At 58.0% G+C, this 18,369-nt stretch overlaps 6 protein-coding genes across 14 annotated transcripts; 3 read left to right on the forward strand and 3 right to left on the reverse strand.

Annotated features, from left to right (window-relative positions):
- Window positions 1-1,050: 1,050 nt before the first annotated feature.
- Window positions 1,051-1,896, reverse strand: H310_01787 (hypothetical protein). Its single transcript, XM_008865029.1, has 3 exons — window positions 1,620-1,896; window positions 1,402-1,566; window positions 1,051-1,340 (listed from the first exon to the last, which is right to left on the reverse strand). Exons 1-3 carry the CDS (start codon window positions 1,880-1,882, stop codon window positions 1,235-1,237), a joined length of 534 nt encoding a protein of 177 aa, XP_008863251.1. The 5' UTR covers window positions 1,883-1,896; the 3' UTR covers window positions 1,051-1,234.
- A 53-nt stretch (window positions 1,897-1,949) lies between these two features.
- On the reverse strand, window positions 1,950-5,116 carry H310_01788 (hypothetical protein; the record flags this gene model as incomplete). Its single annotated transcript, XM_008865030.1, has 6 exons — window positions 1,950-2,890; window positions 2,935-3,157; window positions 3,434-3,562; window positions 4,044-4,148; window positions 4,193-4,285; window positions 4,461-5,116. The coding sequence occupies 6 exons, from the start codon at window positions 5,114-5,116 to the stop codon at window positions 2,531-2,533; spliced, it is 1,566 nt and encodes a 521-aa protein (XP_008863252.1). The 3' UTR covers window positions 1,950-2,530.
- Window positions 5,117-5,257: 141 nt separating this feature from the next.
- H310_01789 lies at window positions 5,258-7,050 on the forward strand. Of its 2 annotated transcripts, XM_008865032.1 has the most exons (3): window positions 5,430-5,822; window positions 5,892-6,155; window positions 6,210-7,050. In XM_008865032.1, exon 3 carries the CDS (start codon window positions 6,333-6,335, stop codon window positions 6,693-6,695), a length of 363 nt encoding a protein of 120 aa, XP_008863254.1. In that variant the 5' UTR covers window positions 5,430-5,822; window positions 5,892-6,155; window positions 6,210-6,332; the 3' UTR covers window positions 6,696-7,050. The 2 variants fall into 2 exon arrangements, with proteins under 2 accessions (XP_008863253.1, XP_008863254.1); XM_008865031.1 differs by having other exon boundaries at window positions 5,258-5,822; window positions 5,892-7,050.
- Window positions 6,137-8,259, reverse strand: H310_01790 (hypothetical protein; the record flags this gene model as incomplete). Of its 4 annotated transcripts, XM_008865033.1 has the most annotated exons (8): window positions 6,137-6,947; window positions 6,998-7,099; window positions 7,147-7,370; window positions 7,421-7,704; window positions 7,745-7,835; window positions 7,886-8,002; window positions 8,048-8,083; window positions 8,138-8,259. In XM_008865033.1, coding segments are annotated over 8 exons (1,181 nt in total), but the record flags the coding sequence as incomplete, so codon positions are not given. The 4 variants fall into 4 exon arrangements, with proteins under 4 accessions (XP_008863255.1, XP_008863256.1, XP_008863257.1 ...); XM_008865034.1 differs by having other exon boundaries at window positions 8,048-8,259; XM_008865035.1 differs by lacking the exons at window positions 8,048-8,083; window positions 8,138-8,259 and having other exon boundaries at window positions 7,886-8,031.
- A 1,169-nt stretch (window positions 8,260-9,428) lies between these two features.
- H310_01791 (hypothetical protein) lies at window positions 9,429-11,029 on the forward strand (the record flags this gene model as incomplete). The annotated part of the gene is made up of 4 exons (XM_008865037.1): window positions 9,429-9,761; window positions 9,813-10,187; window positions 10,282-10,568; window positions 10,717-11,029. 4 exons carry the CDS (start codon window positions 9,429-9,431, stop codon window positions 11,027-11,029), a joined length of 1,308 nt encoding a protein of 435 aa, XP_008863259.1.
- Window positions 11,030-11,396: 367 nt separating this feature from the next.
- Window positions 11,397-17,947, forward strand: H310_01792 (hypothetical protein). 5 transcript variants are annotated; one of them, XM_008865041.1, is made up of 26 exons: window positions 11,397-11,604; window positions 11,685-11,800; window positions 11,886-12,093; window positions 12,141-12,266; window positions 12,350-12,400; window positions 12,505-12,687; window positions 12,828-12,929; window positions 12,986-13,221; window positions 13,322-13,540; window positions 13,649-13,772; window positions 14,068-14,224; window positions 14,278-14,522; window positions 14,672-14,877; window positions 14,927-15,026; window positions 15,365-15,499; window positions 15,544-15,636; window positions 15,756-16,021; window positions 16,113-16,217; window positions 16,271-16,340; window positions 16,390-16,536; window positions 16,627-16,781; window positions 16,868-17,048; window positions 17,116-17,256; window positions 17,307-17,333; window positions 17,382-17,784; window positions 17,842-17,926. In XM_008865041.1, exons 1-25 carry the CDS (start codon window positions 11,542-11,544, stop codon window positions 17,502-17,504), a joined length of 3,579 nt encoding a protein of 1,192 aa, XP_008863263.1. In that variant the 5' UTR covers window positions 11,397-11,541; the 3' UTR covers window positions 17,505-17,784; window positions 17,842-17,926. The 5 variants fall into 5 exon arrangements, with proteins under 5 accessions (XP_008863263.1, XP_008863262.1, XP_008863261.1 ...); XM_008865040.1 differs by having other exon boundaries at window positions 17,382-17,947; XM_008865039.1 differs by having other exon boundaries at window positions 11,886-12,266.
- The last annotated feature ends 422 nt before the right edge of the window (window positions 17,948-18,369 follow it).

An 18,369-nucleotide genomic window follows, 5' to 3' on the forward strand; every position in this document is an offset into this window, starting at 1 on the left:
GTCAAACGAGTGGCGTGGTGGGCTGAAAGAGGTTGCATTCTCGCTGTGGAGACAACCACACCATACGAGTTCCTGGGACGACCATCGCTCCACCAAGCCCGTCCGTTCGACGAGTCGTCGTTGGCCACGCCGTGCTCGCAGCAAGCACGGCACACGATGTTGTGGAAGAGTTTCAACACACTCTTCTGTGCCGTTGTCGAGTCCAACCAAATCGATCGTCCTCCCGCCTGCAGTTTGCTTCAAGTGCCCGACCATTGGCATCCACGTGACGTGGTTGCAGTCGATGGAGGTCGCTGCTTATCGAGAAAAACGACGTCCTTGTGTCGCGCGCGTGCTTCACCGCGAACTCGATCGTTTCTGCCCGGCAATGGCCGCCACCCCAGCACCCGTTTCTCCCCGTGGAGCTATGCCGTGCTGCTTGAAAATGCACCGTCCTGCACCGATCGGTTGGCTCGCGCGCCCCCTCGTTCGCACGGGCAAAACATGGATGTCGCAACCAGGATGTCCCGCCACTGTCGTCATCGACCATAGGGCATTCCAAACAGTTTTCCATGGAGTTGCTGCGGATCGACGGCTGTTTACATATGCGACAATCGACCGTGCACGAACGATGGCTACATCGGCATGACAGCACAACTCGTTTGGTCCAGTCTCGCCGCTGTCGACGGCGCCGCACGCGCTTTTACACACCTCGCCAACGTCGTGTGCTCACCCCAGCGTCTTGACGTGGTGGTAGTTCACCGTATTGCGTCCATGGCACAGGAGGATGCTCTTGATTCAAACGTTCAGAGCGTCATCGCATGGCGAGTCTAGAGCGTTGCGCGGCGGCGGTTGCGCTAGCTTCCGATCGTGCTTTAGGCGTGAAATACTCTCATGACGCGACCTCATGCTCCTGTTGGATTACGCCCTGCTCCAGTATTTGCGCGCACGACGTAAGGTGTGGCGGCATCCGCCCGAAACGTGGCCGCAATGACGCCGCCGTGTACTCCTCCGCCCGGATTGTGCGTCGCGAACCATCTCGCATGTAATCGGAGACACACTGGAGCAGCTCGCTGAGACCGACAGAGGGTTGGCTATTGTTGGCCGCTAGATTGGCAGAGGTTTGAAGGCATTGCTTGCCAAGCGATACATCTACTGCGACTTGCTAGAATGTACTCTGGTTGCTGCTGAGTGGACCTTGGTCATCAAACGCTGCTGATTGACCAGGAAGACGTTGTGCCCAGGATGGAATGATTTATAGGGCGGGTAGAAAATGAGCGGTCATGAGGGCCCCAAGGAACAGAACGAACAAGATGCCGGGGGTGAAAAAGCCCCACACTGGCCACAGACCCATCGTGAACCTAAAACACGTGCGCCATGATGACGTGTTCCTCCTTCACCGCGAGTCGAATGGGACATTACATGAGCGCGCAGACAACCCCGACGATCGTCGCGGTGGGCACCATTCGGGGGCAGTACACGTTCCATTCCAAGTCGATCTTCTTGACGTACGGCAGCCAGATCGCCAAGTACAACGTGATGCACGTGTTGATGCCAAAGCACACGAGCCCAAGATTAAAGTACACCCTACACACACCCAGCACCATGAGAGTCCATGAACAACACGACTCCAATTGCACCGATGGACGCGCGAGTCACGGAATGCCACGTGCATGACATCCAAGTAATACAGGAGAAACCCGGCACCAACGATCCACAGGAATGCGTGAATCTTTGTGCTGATGACTTCAGCACGGCTTGGCGGCTTGCCTTGCGCCCGTTTCTTCAGCTCCTCGATCTCCGTCTCAGCATTCGCGTCCACGCTGGCAGGGCTGTCACCATCGTCGGCGAGCGGGAGCCGTTGGTACGAACTTGGTCGCGGCCTCGCACCGCTCGTGCTCATGCGAGAAATCTTCGCCAATCCGGATACCACCCAACCGACACGGTTTCGTAAATTATCCGGACACTTCGCCGGCTCGAGACGATTCCGCGGTCGCGGAGGCGCTGTGAAGTCTGTATGCTCACGCCTGGTGCTTGCAGTCGACGTGCATTGTAAGAGCTCCTTGCGACGACTTCTTCTTGTACTTGGGGGCTTTCGATGGCATATCCATTGCGTCTGCGGATTGTGCGGACACGTTTCTTCCGTCGCATCGTGTGCTGTACCACCAACCTTCTACGTGTGCGATGGACGAAATTTCTCTATCCACTCTCCATGTACCTTCGTCGTACGGAGAGATCATACTGGAAGTACTTAGAGTCTAGCCTCTTGCGACAACGAAGGAGGGGGGTTGAAAAGCGGTGTCCCGGTGGCATTGGAACAAACCCAACGTGTAAGGACGCCGACAAGCGTTCGGGATTCCGCGCAAGACCTCGTCGTCAGGAGCGGTCGGCAACGCACGATGCAGCATGACAGACACTGTTTGGATGGTCATACAAGATTGTTTCTGCCGTGGTTTTGCTGGCGGTCGCTCTTGTTTATCGGCCTATTTCCCTAGCACTGTCCCGTCGAACCTTCTGACGACGACTTCTCTCATGCGACGAGTTGAACGAATTAATCCAAAGGGACCGCCGGAGCGCCAAGTGATGACGATGCCGCCACGTCTTCGTCGTTGGCTGGGTCAGGGCTCTCGCTGTTCGACGGCACCAAGTACTCGATCACGTCGGCCAGGTAGCAGCTCAGCACGTCGTCGTTGTCCTCGTACAAGTCACGGGATATCGCTCGAATGGCGTCCGCCGGCTGCGTAAGGACGCGTTGCGCTTCATGGGCCAACTGCTGGTAGTGCGCACACACTTGCTTCTCCCCACGCACAAAGTACAATGCTTGTGCGCGATTTGAGTACGGATCGTTTGCGATGGCGGGCGATTCAAGCATCGCGTTGTCGTCGGCCAGCGTCGTCTGGTACTGGTACAGCTACGAGCACCGTCAAGTCCACAGTGTGCACGAGCCACACCGACCTGGACAGTCATGAGCGCGCCTAGGTGCTGCAATGCTCGCCTTTCGTTGTTCAGAGACACGGGCGGCGACGCGTGTGCGGGCGCCGACCCCACCATGTGCTCAAACTCGTCGGCCGTGGCAACGATGAGCCGTACGAAACTCAGCCCTTCGCGCGTGTTGACGTCCGAGTGGCATGTGCTGAAGCGAGTATGCATCGACGACACGCCACTGTCGTGCAAGTACCTGTGCAAGGGTGGGGATGAGGACGTCGCTCGCGGGTGTGAAGGTGCGCACACCGTCGTCATGATGCATCAAGGCGCTACCGTTGTGGCGCATATACATCATCCGCCATGCAAAGGGCTACAATCCATGCACCAACTCATCGACACCCAGATGAACGAACGCGTCGAGGCATACTATAGCACACGGGACGGCCAGTGCCAACGATTTCAGCGCAGACCAACGCATCAACCACCGAGCAGCATGGAACACATGGAGAACGCACGTTGGTGGACGTACTGGCGCTTGGCAGACGTGAGCATGGGGGGTTCGTTGGGCAAAAAGTCGAACGGCATCCACACTTCGTTGGGGCTGCGACCATCTTCCTCGATGTTGTCCTTGACAGCAAACCCGTAGTTGAGTAGAAATCTACAGCATCGACGAATCCATTGAGATGAACTAGTCGAGCGGATGACGGCGCAAACACCCCGCGTCGATGGCGACGTCGCCAGGATAGCTGTCCACTCGAAAACACACGCCATGACCCAAGCAACAACAACATTTGTTGAAAAACGAATGAACCACGGTGGCACCCGCCCAGGAAAGCACACAACACACCAACCCACAACGCCGACCGAGACTGTTTTTCCTCTCACGCCATGACTACCAACAACACGGTGGACGAGTTGCCGCGTGGGCCGACCCACGATGCCATGGACTATTTCAAGTGGCTTGGTCAGACGAACGGTCGACCCGCGCGTCCATACGTCCCGCCACAAAGGATGCACCTCGCGCAACGCAATCCTGCTTGGGAAAACACAGCAAAAAGGAGAATGGGCAGTCGTCAAGGAACGATACATGAAAAGTCGACGGGCGTCAACTGGCCGGCAATGAAGGCATCGATGCCTACCTGTGGTTGCACTTTTTCCCGTACGAGTCGTACACTTGAGCTCCTGAAGCTATCGGGTGCAATGCCGTGATGGTAAAGCCGTCTGCGGACGCGTCGTACGTCCAACTAGTTGAAGATGTCAAAGGTCGGCGTCGCGCCACCGACAATACCATGTTTCCCGTGGCCGGTAGTGATTCAGCATGTCGGCGTACGGCACCAGCGCAGCCGTCTTGACGCCGTCAATCGTAAGCCCAAAGTTACGACTACGCAGGCCAAACATATTCAGTCTAACATCGGCGCCATGTGCAAAGGACACGTCATGCAGAAACCATGCACACAACGCCACCAATGCCAAATTCGTGTCAAGCGAAGACGAGTGTCGTGGCTTGGTTCGACCAGCCACGCAGAAGAATGGCGCGTTGGCAGAAGCGATTGTACCTGCACACGACCATTCGCGCCCACGAGAACCGGTCGAGCGAAAACCGATCCCCAAAGTCGGGATCAATGCCGCATATCGTTTGATAGTCGCGCTCAATGGCGGCCTTCCTGTCGGCAATTTGATGGAGAATGTGGGACCCTTGCAACCACGCGAGTTCGTCGTCGCGCCAAAAGATGGGCATGTTCGACAAGGTACTCGGCAGCGAATCGTAGTAGCACTTGAAAAACGACCCATTTCCAAGCTCCATGTCTGTGAGCAGGTACATCATGAGGAAGATATGCTTTGGGGCAGCGAACTCGACGTGGAGCAACTTTTGACCGAGCTCGGTTGCTTTGCCCATTTCGACCGTGATGAGGCAGTTCAACGGAATCCGCATGACTCGCTCCTTCGCCACAATATGGTCTCGTGCGTGAACACCACGGACTTCTGGTGCGTACGTCTCAATTCGAAGCTTGGACAACTCGGCACCGTTGGCTTCAAGCCAGCGACACAGTCGTTCGCCGACATCCAGTGCCTCGTCGTCGCTCGCCGAGGGAGACAGAAGGGGAGACACGATCACGTTTTTCAGTCCGTCTGCCTGGTCATCGTCCGCTGCAGGGTCGTCGTCTGCATCCAGGAACAGTGCCGCCTTCAATCGTTTCGTCGGCGATTCCATTCTCGTATTGGATCATGGAAGGGCTTCATTCGAATTCGATTTTTTGGCCAATCCGATGCCATTCAACACCTCATTTCTTCCAATGAAATGCCATCCAACCGGCGTTGCACAGCAATCTTGTCGCCCTTTTCCCGCATTTCCATCGCCCATTTAACGACAACAGCAACTACCGAGCAACTCGACCCACGTGCGCTTCCCCCGAGGTTTGTCGACCAGTGGGGAGTGGGTCGTGCTCAACGATGCACGCACGGAAGAATGCCTCCGCGTGACCCAGCACAAGTTTGCATGGCATGGGGCGGCTTTCGGCGCTCGTGGAACCGTCGCTAGTGAAGAGATGCCACGGGACGTTGTCCAGCCGCGTTCCTGCACGAAGCAACGCCCTCGAGTAGGGCTACTGGGAAACAGCGGTGGGCCGAGGGCAAGCGAGGACGCTGGGAAGGGCATGCGTCGTCTCGACAGCATTCGTGTGTAGAAGGAACGTTGTCGTCAGGAAGGTCGTCCACACGCATCCGCCAACGATGCATCTGTGTCTTGACGCGATCGTGCCCGAAGTTGGGACTGACCGCCAGGACCCCCACGATCGCGCGACGTATCCTCGCCCACGTGTGCCCCAGACATATCTGACGTGGAGGCAAGTGCAGGTCGGTGCGCACGGCAATGCGCTCCTGTTTCGAGAGCACAAGATCATGCAAGTCCCCAGCAAAAGGTATGGTCAAAGCACCAGGAAGTGGTCTCGGCTGCTTGGAAAGTGAATCTGACTGAAGAATGTGCGCAGAGACATCTTCATGCAGCGGTGACAGAGGAGGCACACGCCGCGATCACTCGACGTCCCCGACTCGCCACCGACACATCGGCTATCCAGCGTCGACGACAGGATGCTGTGCCTGAGGGTATGTCGCGTAAGGCGGTTGCAGCAGGAACTGCGCCCATGAAGACACCTTGGTCTGCGACGAACTCTACGCCCCCGAAAAATGCCACCGGCAACAACTACGCTGGTCTGTGTAGGTCGATTTGGACCATCGACATCCCACCCGGCATGGCACAACTTTGGCACATGCAGCAGCATTCTTCACACATTCGTCGAGCAATACAGCTCGCTCTAGAGCACAAGCAGCGCTCTCTACCGATGCACACGCCACAGCATCCTCGTCCAAGGCCACCTGCGAATGGAAGATGAGTGCCGAGGCCATGCGGCGTATTCTCGATTCGGGGGAATATGTCGCAGTACTTCGTGGCGCTCACGGTTCTCGAATATGCGGCGCAGCCGACCAAGGCAAACGTGGAGCACCAGCTTTGTCGGGAAATATTGCGGCTCTATCACACTTGCGCCACAAAATCATCCTGCGGCTATATGGGTACGCTATGCCAACAGCACATCGACCACATTGCCGAGTCTCTGGCCCGGGGCGAACTGCACAAGAGGTCCGACGGTTCTCGGAAGAGCTGCCGGCGCGTGAAGTCGTTGCGCTCGCATGCGCGTGTTTGCACAAGCCAAGGACGTGATTCACCGAGAGATCAAGGCCACGAGCGCGTCCATGATATTGGGGATGGCCAACGGAACCGCGGGGCTTTTTCATGAACAATTGCAATATTGGCGCATTCCTGTCAAACTCGCCAAGTGGTCGGCTACGAAGTCAGCGCTCGTTTGCGTTCGAGCCACGTAAACAGCGGCAACGCGTCTGCGTCGGCGGTTCTGGCGGCTTGGATGATGTCCTGGCACCGATTACGTTCGCCCGCCGTCAATTGAATCTGGCACCCCATTTGCTGCACACACCGCCGGGCACACACGTGCCCGAGCTCCACACACGCGCGCACGTTGCAGTTTGTCATGCTAGCCCATCATCCGTGTGACTTCACGAAAGCACCGAAACATGGACGTACAGGCCCGCCAAGAAGCCTCCGACAAACGCATCGCCAGCGCCAGTAGTGTCGCGCACAACAAAAGCCGTGCTGTCCTGAACACGTTGGACTGGACAAGCCATGCTACATCATCAAGCTCAATTGCGGCGCCCGCGGTCGGGGGGACGGACCTCTCGGATTTGTGAACCACCCACGTTGGGTTGGCAGCATCCGTCACGATCAACAGAATATGGTCCGACACGGCGGGATGGGTCGCGATGGCTTGGGCTAGCGCTGGCATGGATGTGTCGGGGATGTCGAGCGCGATGGCAAGGGCTCGGAACTCGTTGGCGTTGCCGAGGACGACATGCGTCGATGGCAAGAGGGTCAACAGCCTCTCCATCACGACAGGTTTCTAGGGTCCGTTCGCAGGAAGACGTGTCTCTCGCGAGTTGCAATGCGTACGTGCAAGAGATTCGTCGACGACAAGTTCATGCACAAGAGCTGGTTCGGACGAAGATGCGTCGCCGCATGGACGGCACACTCGTATCGAGTGGACGCTGACAGCACAAACGACACGATGTAGACGATGTCGACGGTGTCGAGCGCGGCGACAAAGGTCGCGTTGAACGTGTAGTGGTGGTGTGCCGCGCCATGGACGACCAACGTTCGTTCATGATCGGGGGTGATGTAGCACACGCACGTCGATGTTGCCATGTTTGGGACGGTCTGCAGATGCATCTCGACACCTGCGAGAACGGTTGAGGTGCAGCCAAGTGTCGACGCGACCTTGTTTCGACGACTCGTGGAAAAGGAATGCGCCGTTCGAGTCATCGCCGACTGCTCCCACAAATACACTCGACATGGGTGGAAGTAGGCACTGCAACATCTCGCATGAGCGCGACCTGTTGTTCCAGCGTTTCTCCGTACCTGAATCGTGCGGGCCGAGTTCAGGGCAGACCCACCAGCGGCACGAATCATTCCTGGCACGGCCAGTGCTTCGTTGAGTAATCGCTGCCTTGCATCGTCCGGGACATGGGCTTGAATCTAATCGCATGCGCTGTCATGCACCACACACACCAATGAACGTACTGCTTCTCCGTGGATCAGGTTGTGCGACGACACGAACTACAGTGCTCTAAACGTCACAGCACGTCATGGTCGTGTTGGATGCGGGTCCACCTCGCTTGTTACATGCAACAGCACGTCCACCATGGGATTTCCGAACGCCAACAGGCGCCGACGGCGGCGCGCTTCATCCGTGCCAACGACCATCGCACTCTCAGCAGCACACTCGCCCATTTTCCACGACGAATGTCATGAAAAAGTCTGCTTTTTTATCCAATTTCCCTAAATTTCCATGGCCATTTTCGAAGATTTTTCATAAAATTCAACATGCACATTGCCCGACGATGAAGAATTCACGCCACCCACCACCCCCTGCATCCCGTCAAAGCAGCATGCACGTCACAACCAATTCATGACGGCACCGCAGGTCGAGTTCGCTTATTGACATGGCCGCTTGGCGCATTACCAAGGCACGTGGACCATACGAAGCAATGCTGGAACGACAATGCAGAACGAACGACACGCCCATGGGTCGCAGCTGCAGGGAAGCAAGGCGACGACATGCAGGTCTTTCCGCCAAAGAACTCCGCATTGTGTTCTCGCGGATGCCATGCTCGGTGCACACCCGCCACAACCCACCATCTCAAACGTCGGGCATCACCTAGACAGTTGTCGCCATGACCGACATTGCAAACGCACTCGAGTTCCATCAGCGTACGAGTGCATGGAGTCGTAGGAAGAATGTAATGTGGCTTATAGTGTGCTTGCGTGGATGGGAGTTGTGCCGAGCCATATCGTATGCATCGAACTCCACACACCCATGTCGTCGTTCACCGAGTTCCGCTCCATATACAAACTGCGGGCGGTGTCGTCGAGTGGGGCTAAAACGTAACTTCAGTTGACGTTTCTTGCTGTGACGCGTGGGCGATGCCGCACTCCTCGCGGCACCGTCATGGGGAGGACTTGCGGCATTCCCCTCGGAGGCCCACGCTGGCGCGGGGGTGCCATGGATGCTGCGTGGTCCTGAGCGTCCGCACCTTATGAAACTTCCGGGCAGTGCATCCTTGCCGATGCTCCTCGTGGGGCTCTCGCATGACGTTGTGGAGCTACACGGATGCCGCCACACGCATAACACGCGTCTTCTTGGACGGCACTTCGTCGACGTGCACACCTTGTATCCTAGCAAGGTCATGCCCACAGGCGCAACGTCACCGCACGCCGAGAGTCCGCGTGGCCTTCCAGCTCCCATACCCGGCATCCCGCCGCTCCATACGTGTGCGCGCACTCCCTCCATGATCTGCAGTTCTTCGCCCATCTTGAACATACTGTACCGTGGCACGATGAGTCATACAAACGCCAGTCCAGCGAATGTTGACGCACTGGACAAGTCGCATTGCCGCGGAGAATGTCGAGACCGCCGCCGTGGAGACCGACGGCGAAAGCGCAATATCAACACGAATACCGCGAGGAGAAGAAGGCAGAGGTGGCAAGCCTCCGCATAAAAGTCGCCGAGCTGGAGACGATGCTCGTCCGGTTGCACGAGCGAGCCGCGACGCCTCGCCGTCGTCGCAAGCACGATTTCATGCTGTCATGGCAGCAAGTGGCCCTGGCCCTGCGCACGTCGGCGCGGGACGCCATGGTGACGCACCGCGACCTCGACAACAAAGTGGAAGCACATCGTGAAGCGTTGCAGCGGCTCCAGGCGTGGGTCGCGCTCGCGACAACCAACGCTGTCCCGGTACACTTGTTTCGATCGCCCGGCGTTGTCTCATGGACAGGATGCTAGTAGATGCACCCGCCGTGGGGGGTGGCCAACATGTCACTGGCGCGCATGCCGTTGGTAAAGCACCCGATTGCGCGGCGCCACGGCCTGGACTGGCTCACGCAGCTCATGTTCCATAACACAGACGCGATTTTAGCCACGTACCAGTTCCCACCGATCCTGTCCACGCACGCCGCGCCGTGTTTTCGGCTCGTCGTGGAAGATCGCGCGTCCGACGGCAGCGTGGCTGTCGTGAGTCAGTACATGAAAGTGTTTCACGGGGCGATCGAAGCCGTGGTGCGCTGCGTCTACGACCGCGAAATCCAGCACAAGAGCTATACCAACGTGAGCTCGGCGGAGTGCTTGCGTCGCCGCATCGACGTGGCCAGCCCAGACGACGAGGTGCGTTGCACGGCTGCCTACACCCATTGTGCGGTTGCGTTGTTGCATGGCTGTGTGCCTGCTATGGCTAAGTTGGATTTGTCGCTGGCTGTAGACCGTGCGCAATGTGGCCGAGAATTCCGCCGTCGGCAGCCGCGCCCTCTCGTACGTGCGTGTGGCAACGCGGGGCATGCAGAAAGCAACGTGCATCCTCTATCGAACGTTCGTGTGCGACAGTCCGGTGCGCAAAGACATCGACGATCCCTCGATCGTCCCGACCATACCCCCCACACCACGCCATGGCACCGACCAGCGGCACAAACGATGCGTTGTGGTCGGGCAAAGCGTGCCGCAAGACGAAAAGTTTCCCAGCGCTGCGATCGGGCGCAAGACCTTGTCGTGGTACGGTCCTCTCGATGCCATAGTTGCTACATCGATGTCATCCACATGGAATCTGATGGTGGTGGTGCCCATGGAGTGGCTGGTGAAGTGATGGAAGCAGCGACGGATGCGTCAAGCAAATGAGTTGGCTTGACGCGGGCGTGTGTAGGTATGTTTTTGACGAGGTCGCGCCGCAGTCCACCGTGCTGCGGCACGTGTACGTGTCGCATGGAGCGGTGGACGCTGCAACGGGGGACAGTGTGCCGCTCGAGCGAGAGGCCGCGTTGTGGGGGTGCCATCTCGACACGAACGACTTGGAGCACATCCAGCTCGAACGATTCCGACGGCACATTCAGCGCTTGGGCGCGAGGGCCGCGACGCAGCAAGATGAAACCATGCACGGCGTCGATGCAGCCCTTCTTCGATCTGCACGTGACCCATCGCTTCGACGGCAACGATCCGACCCGTCCACGGCATTTTGACGACAATGCTCCTCGCGTCGTTGGCTCGACGATCTGCCATTACGTTCTATGCTTTCTGTGATACAAATACCATCGCATGGCGGCCGATCGCATCGACTGACGGCCCTCGAAGCGTTGATGACGTCTTCCGTCGCTCAGCGTTCGCACAGTCCGCTCAAAGCTGCGGCGAGATGCTCCATGTCGGCGGCGGTCGGCGCCCCCTGTTCAGTGCAGGGAAATTCCACGGCGAGATGTGTAACTTGCCAAGATGTTGGTTCTCCAACTGGATTAATTATGAAATCAAATTTTATTCTTCTATTGCATAATCGATGCGATTTCCAATTTAAATCTGTTCGAATGAAAGCTACTTTCGCTTCATATTTGGGATGCATACTTTCCATGTATTCAGAACCTCACTCACGTGGACAAAGCCGCCGTCGCCAGTTGTGTGGTCCCATCAACACGTACGACGCACGACGCAGCGCAACCGCCATCGTCGCCACGGCAGGACTTCACGAGTACGGCACGGATCGATGGAACAGTTCTACGCAGGCAAAGGGCTGTTTGTGACGGGCGGCACAGGCTTCATTGGCAAGGTACGCCGTCGGTTTGAATCGCGGATCGGCGGGGATCCTCTCCCGCATCGCATTGCGTCGGCTCATTGCGTCCACGACAGACGCTGATCGAGAAGCTGCTGCGCTCCACTCCAGACATTGACAAGATCTATGTGATGGTCCGCCCGAAGAAAGGTCGGTCCGCGCACGACCGCCTTGAATCGGACGTCATCTCGAGGTACGCAACTTCCACGTCGTGTGTGCCTCGATATGCGTTGGATCGACACGCTCGCTGTGCATCGCGGCATGTTTCCGTCGTGTAGTCCAATTTTCAACCGATTGCGGGCGGAGCGGCCGACGGACTTTGATACGTTCGTTCGATCGAAACTCGTGGCGGTCGGGGGTGACATCAATTCGGCGAGTTTGGGAATGTCTCGACAGGACGCGCAGATGCTCATCGACCGCGTCAACGTGGTTGTGCACTCTGCTGCCAGTGTCAGCTTCAACGAGCCGCTGGACGTTGCTGTCGAAGTAGGTCGTCGTTGCTCCGCAGCACGCCGTTTCACCATCGTGCGCAGATGAACACCCTCGGCGCCATGTACATGCTAAACTTTTCCAAAAAGATTAAGTCGCTCGCGGCATACGTGCACGTGTCGACGGCATACGTGAACAGCAACCGCCGCAACTGCACACTCATGGAGCAAGTGCGTGTGATCGGTCATGTGCTATGGATGCGGCGGGATCGCCATCCACCACGAGCCGACGAGATTGATTCCGTTTTGACTAGTTGTACCCGCTCGACTTTGACGTGGAAGCCGCCATCGATGCCGTCACCAAGGTATTTCCGACCGTTCTCTGTGCTGGGCTTGCCGACGCCATGCGCACCTTCGGCGGCGACCCTCCGCGTCGGCGTGTGGAGCATCGTCTCACGATACGTGCCAGGCGTCATCGACCGAAGATATTGAGAAGCTGCATTTGAACTTGATTGGCACTTACCCCAACACGTACACCCTGACCAAATCGATGGCCGAGCACATGGTGACCAAGTACCGCGAGCATGTGCCACTCGTGCTGCTGCGCCCCACGATTGTCGGTGCATCGTGGAAGGAGCCGATTCCAGGCTGGGTACGTTGCTACAAATGCGATGGACCTCGGGAGATTTTGGACACTCGCACGTCCGACGTGGACATGGCGTCGATTGCGTGCGAGATGGGGTGATCGCACGGGGGAAGAGTGCCTCATCGAGGAGTCGGCCCGACCTGTAGGTAGATCAGCTTGCCGCGGCCGGCGCCATCTTCCTGGCGGGGGGGATGGGACTCCTCACCATCTTGCCTGGGGACCCTCGCAGCATCGCAGACATTGTCCCCGTACGTCCGCGGGCCACGATGGCATGCGGTGCCCTCACTCTTGTGCGGGGTTGTAGGTGGACTTTGTCGTGAACGCGATCTTGCTGAGTGCTTGCGCCAAAGCGAAAGAACCGGTGGGATCGCCGCCCCTGATCCTTCACTCGGGCACATCCGATCCACGCGAGCAACCGCTGCGGTGGCGGGTGCCCATTGGGACTGTGTCGTCGTATTTTCAGCAAAACCCGCCGGAGAAGGGCATATCGCGACCGTCCTTTACGATGTTTCCAAGCCACCAAGTGTTTCAAATCCACTGGTGCGTCCGATCTCGTCGTGGTTTGTCGGCGGCGTGCACACAGGGCCGGCGGTGTTTGGCGAGGCCTTGCATGCCGACGGCGTCCTGACAACGTGGATAGGTTTTTGCGCTACACGCTGCCGTCGTCGGCGTACTCGACGATTGCAAACGCAAGTGGAAATGCGCACCACATGAAGCAAGCGTCGCGGCTGTGGAAGCTGACGTGGCGCGCGCGCCAACTCGTCGAGGTGTTTAAACCGTTTACGGAAAACCAGTGGGTGTTTCGGTCGGACGGGCTTCAATTCCTTCGGTCGATGCCGGAATACTCGTCGACTCACTGGTACGTCGTCCTTTGCATGCCGCTTGTCGTGGCTACATGGCACGGGGATGCCGTCGGGACGCAGCTGTGCGGCGGACGACATCTCATGCAGTCCTCGTGCGCGATCAGGTGTTGCGACGCGAACGATGTGATGTGGGAACGGTACTTGCTCAACTATTCGGTCGGGTTGAGGAAGTGGCTCCTGCATGAAGATGTCATTGACGTCGACATTGAGGGCGTGCAGCACACCGAGGTAAGCACTTGGATCGTTGTGTGTTTTTTTTTCGAGTCGTCGATGGCCGACGTGGTCGTTTCGCGAGCTCGTGTGCCCAGCACTCGTCGACTGACGAGTGTTGTCGGCAGCGGGATTTCGTTGCGTTGTCGATGGCATTTACGTTGTGTGCCTGCATGCGCTGAACGGTCGGCGCTTTGTCGCACGTGATCTGGCGTTGGCTTGTTGGCGGCAACGTGTTTGGGGCATCGGATTGGAACGACGCCCGCTGGCTGTGCAACCCACGGTTTTATGCTGACGGTGGTGGCGACCGTAGATGGCGCTGAGCACCGAGCGCATGTTGGAATGGGACCCGGACCACCATGCGATTTCATTCCCGGGGTTGCTGCCCGACATCTCATGGGCGTTTACGTCCAGCCGCAAGCCGGGCTACACGACATCGGGCATTTGGGGCCGGTTCATGGGACTCACGGGTGTGCCATTGACGTCGCGATGCCGTCGAGTGTGTCTAAAGTGCACAACGTAGGATGGAAGGAAGGCGTCCACCACGAAGCCACGTACGTGCCACGAGTGCCGGCGGACCCGTTGTCAGCGATCCACGACCATGTCCTGCACTCGACGGGGGTGCAGCAAGTTCTTGCGAATGCCATGCACGTGAATCCGAACGCGGACCGCGCTGCGATGGAGCGACAGGTGCATGAAATGCTCACGAGAATGGCCGCGACGATCAACTACAAGACGGTGCGCGTCGCGGGGTGGTTGCTGCGCAAGGTACCATTGAACAATTCGGACCGGGTCGGCGTGGGGGCTGCGTGGCAAGGAGTGGCCGACCCCCCCCTCGATGCGGAATAGTTTGGATGGCTTGCACCAAACCGAATGCATGGCGGGGAGGCTCACGTGTTCGTGGTGGCGACGCGTAGGTGTGGCGCCAAATGTACGAAAAAATCATTGTCGACGAAGCGGGGCTGGAAACGATCCGCAAGTTGGTCCAGGCCCGCGACGGCCCGTTGGTCTTGATCCCGACCCACCGATCTTACGTTGATTTTCTCATGATGACGTACCTTTTCTTTGCGTACAATATCCCCGTGCCGCACATTTTTGCCGGCGAGGATTTTCTCAACATGGGGTACGCGCGCGATGATGGCGGGACGTGGTATGACTTCGTTTGGGCGTAGGCCGATGACCAGAGTTCTTCGTGAGGGCGGCGCTTTCTTCGTGCGTCGGTCGTTCAAGGACGATCCGCTGTACGCGGCCGTGTTTTCCGAATATACCCAGGTATTGTGCTGCCCCGCCGAGCGCTGCCAGCCATCCATATTTTCTGGTGCATGTGTTCCGGGATGACGTGAATCGACGTTTTATATCGGACGGCTTGCAAGACGTGGGTAGCGCTTGCCAGATCGAGCATCGATTGTGAAGTTTTTCTTGACTGGCCTGGTGTGCGGCGTTTGCATCGTGAGCGCATGTCGTCGTCGTCAGCGGCAGCGTTTGCTTGGACGGGAGGTCCTGTTGCGTTGTGGGGTCTGCGCTTGAACGATTTGCGTTTGAATGATCTCGTTGACGCCGCCGTGCTGAATTCGTTTCTGGCGATGAAGACCGGCTCACCCGTGTTGTAGTACTTGCTGACCAAGGGGCACACGGTCGAGTTTTTCTTGGAAGGGACGCGCAGTCGCAGCGGAAAGCAACTGCCGCCTCAATTCGGCATGCTCTCGACCGTCGTCAAGTGCTTTGAATCGGGCCGGGTCGACAACGTACGTAGTGGCGGTCGATCTCCGTTCGCCTTTCATGGTCGTAGATTCATCTTGTTCCTGTCACCATCGACTACGACAAGCCGGTCGAGCTGTCGGTGCACCAAAAGGAGCTGTTGGGCGAAGGCAAAGTCAAAGAAGTAAGTCTCGAGTGTGTCGGTGTAGCACGTGCCGACACGTGCTGCTGCTTCCTGCGCATCCGTCGTTGCATCATCGTGTGTGTTGTTGGTGCTGACACGATTTGCTTGCCGCGGTCTAGTCGGTCAGCGCGTTGCTCAAGTCGTACCACGTGCTGCGCCAGGACTTTGGATCTGTGTCGGTGCGATTTGGACCGCCGATTCACTTGAACGAATTTGTCGGCGCGTACAAAGCGTCGCCGCCCGTCGACTCGAAAACGCACCAGACTGTGTCGCTCGTGACCGACTTGGCGTACACGATTACGGCATCGATGATTCGCCGCGCGACATGCACGCCGTGCCATTTGGTGGCGACGATCTTGCTCATGTTTCGCAATGGCGTGACCAAGTAAGCTGGTCGTTCGCATGCGCTTGTCGTGCCGCCCATGGATGCACGTGGATGCCGCGGCGTGTTGACACTCGATGGGATGATGCACTAGGGAGCAACTAATTGGCCAGACCAACTGGCTGCGCAAAGAGATTGTCGCGCGAGGCGGCCGCGTGCTGGGATCGCAAGGGCGAACACCGGCAGCCATGACGGAACGGTACGAACGCTCGAGCGGTCATGGCCGTGGAGTATGCGTCTCTTTTTCTGTAGGGCGCTGACGTTGCTCGGTAACTTGATCTGCTGGCGCCGATCCAACTTGGTCGAACCAGCCATCACAAACGTGCGACAACGAGTGGCTCGAGCAATTGGTTGACGTGTTGGAGTGGTAGCGGGACCAATACTCCAACATGATCGGTCTCGGCTATTACCGCAACAAGATTTTGCATTGGTTTTACAAGGAAGGCGTCATCGCTTGCACGTACCATGCGCTACATGCGGCAACCGCGGCGTCCAACGCATCGTGTGGCAGTGCTTCGGTACGTCGATCCATGCGTCGTGGGGCATGCCGTGACCAACGACATGTGCTGCTGGAACTTGCTTTGATGTGTCGATCTGCGCGCGCATAGACGACTTGCTCCAAACAGACGCTTCTCGACAAGGCGTTGTTTCTGCATGACATTTTGGCCGTCGAGTTTGTGCGCAAGGACTACGGCGACAGTCGCGCCGACCTGGAACATGCGCTGTCCATGTTGACCCAACGCCGCGTGCTGTCCGTCGACAGGTTGGTGGTGGTCGTCGTGGTGGGGCTGCAATCGCCCCGCCACTTGGGCATGCACACGGATGATATTGTTGACCGACGCTTTGTAGTCAAACGTCGACGGTGGCGCTGACGGACGCGAGCCAGCCGACGCTGTCGCTGCTCTGTGCCGTGCTATGGCCGTTCATTGACAGTTATTGGGTCGCTCTCACGAGTTTGGTCGCGATGAAGGGCGGCGAACGCATCTCGCCCAAGGCACTCGTCAAGCGCATGCAATGGCTCGCTGAAACAGTACGTGATCGTGCTCGACGCAGCCATTGTCGCACGTGGAGCAGCTCACACGTCGCGAGGAAATTAGATGTACCACGATCGAATCATCGCGTTCTACGAGTCGTGCTCGATGGAAACGCTGTCGAATGCAGTGACGATCCTCACGACGTGGGGAGTGGTCGAAGAGGGTGTCGAGACCAAGGGCCCGCTCCAGCACAAGATGTCTGTCGTACGTGCGCGTCCCAACGTCATCGTGGTCATTCGAGTGCTGTGGTGTAGATTCGCCTAACAGATACCTATCGATCGGTGCGTTGTCACGGCGTGCCATCGCTTGCTTTGACGGTGTCCTTCCAGGGCTCTGCGTTGGAGGACCTGGCAGCGCACTTGGCGTCGTTCCGAAAACTCCCTCTTGCTGGCCCCCAATCGATGGACGTAGCTGCTCTCGTCGCCGAGTTTCCGAGCCTTTCCAAGCTGTAGATCGACCTGCCAACGTCGTCGTCGCCCCTCCATCAAGTGATGCAAATCGAAAGGCCGGCGTTTTGTGTGTGCAAACAGAGCTTGCTCCATCTGACCTGCGTTTGCCTGTGTGTCGAGTGGCTGGGCCAAGACGGATCTGTTGGATCGGTTGGTCCTGCACGTGTTTACAGCGTCGCACGATGATGACGTTGTGCATGGTTTCGTTGGAGTGGGGAATTGATGGCGGCACATCGTCGTCGTGAAGGCAAAGCGCGCCGCCATCCCGTTCGTCCATGAGCTGGTTCGAGCCGTCAAATGCCACGGCAGCATCGACTTTGACACAGCTAACTCTCTCCAGGGGTTGTCGACCGCGTCAGGCCGTTCGACCGTGACAACGCAATTGTGTCCTGTCGTTGGTCTCGACCCACCAAATGGAAGCTCCGAGACACTGCTCCAGTCGTGAACGATTCCGTTGCACGGTCGTGGGGACGTGAGTAAGGTGCCGCAGGTCGACGTCCGATCGAGGCACAAGCTGTCGACCCAATGCGAACGACAACGGAGACAAGTATGCGTCGATCGATCGGGTGGATTTCGCGGCATGGGACCCCGCCTGGACGTGCGGTTCCCATGCGCAAACCAAACGGGGAACGAGCGCTCCCGACGTGCCTCTACCATGCATATGCACCCGTAGCGCTCGCGGTCGTGCTCGATACGATCCCGCTGTCCGCGCGATCGCCGGAATGTCCATGCAGCCGTGAACGCTCGGCGGGGCGTCCGGTGCGGCGAGATGGTCGCCGTCGCGATGTCAGCGGCATCGATTCCACATATACGGTCGACATGGCGCCGCGTCGGCAACTCGATGGCAAGGGGGATATGAGAGTCCCGT

The sequence above is a fragment of the Aphanomyces invadans genome, assembly GCF_000520115.1.
Source record: "Aphanomyces invadans strain NJM9701 unplaced genomic scaffold supercont1.3, whole genome shotgun sequence".
Classification (NCBI taxonomy): Eukaryota; Oomycota; class Saprolegniomycetes; order Saprolegniales; family Verrucalvaceae; genus Aphanomyces; species Aphanomyces invadans.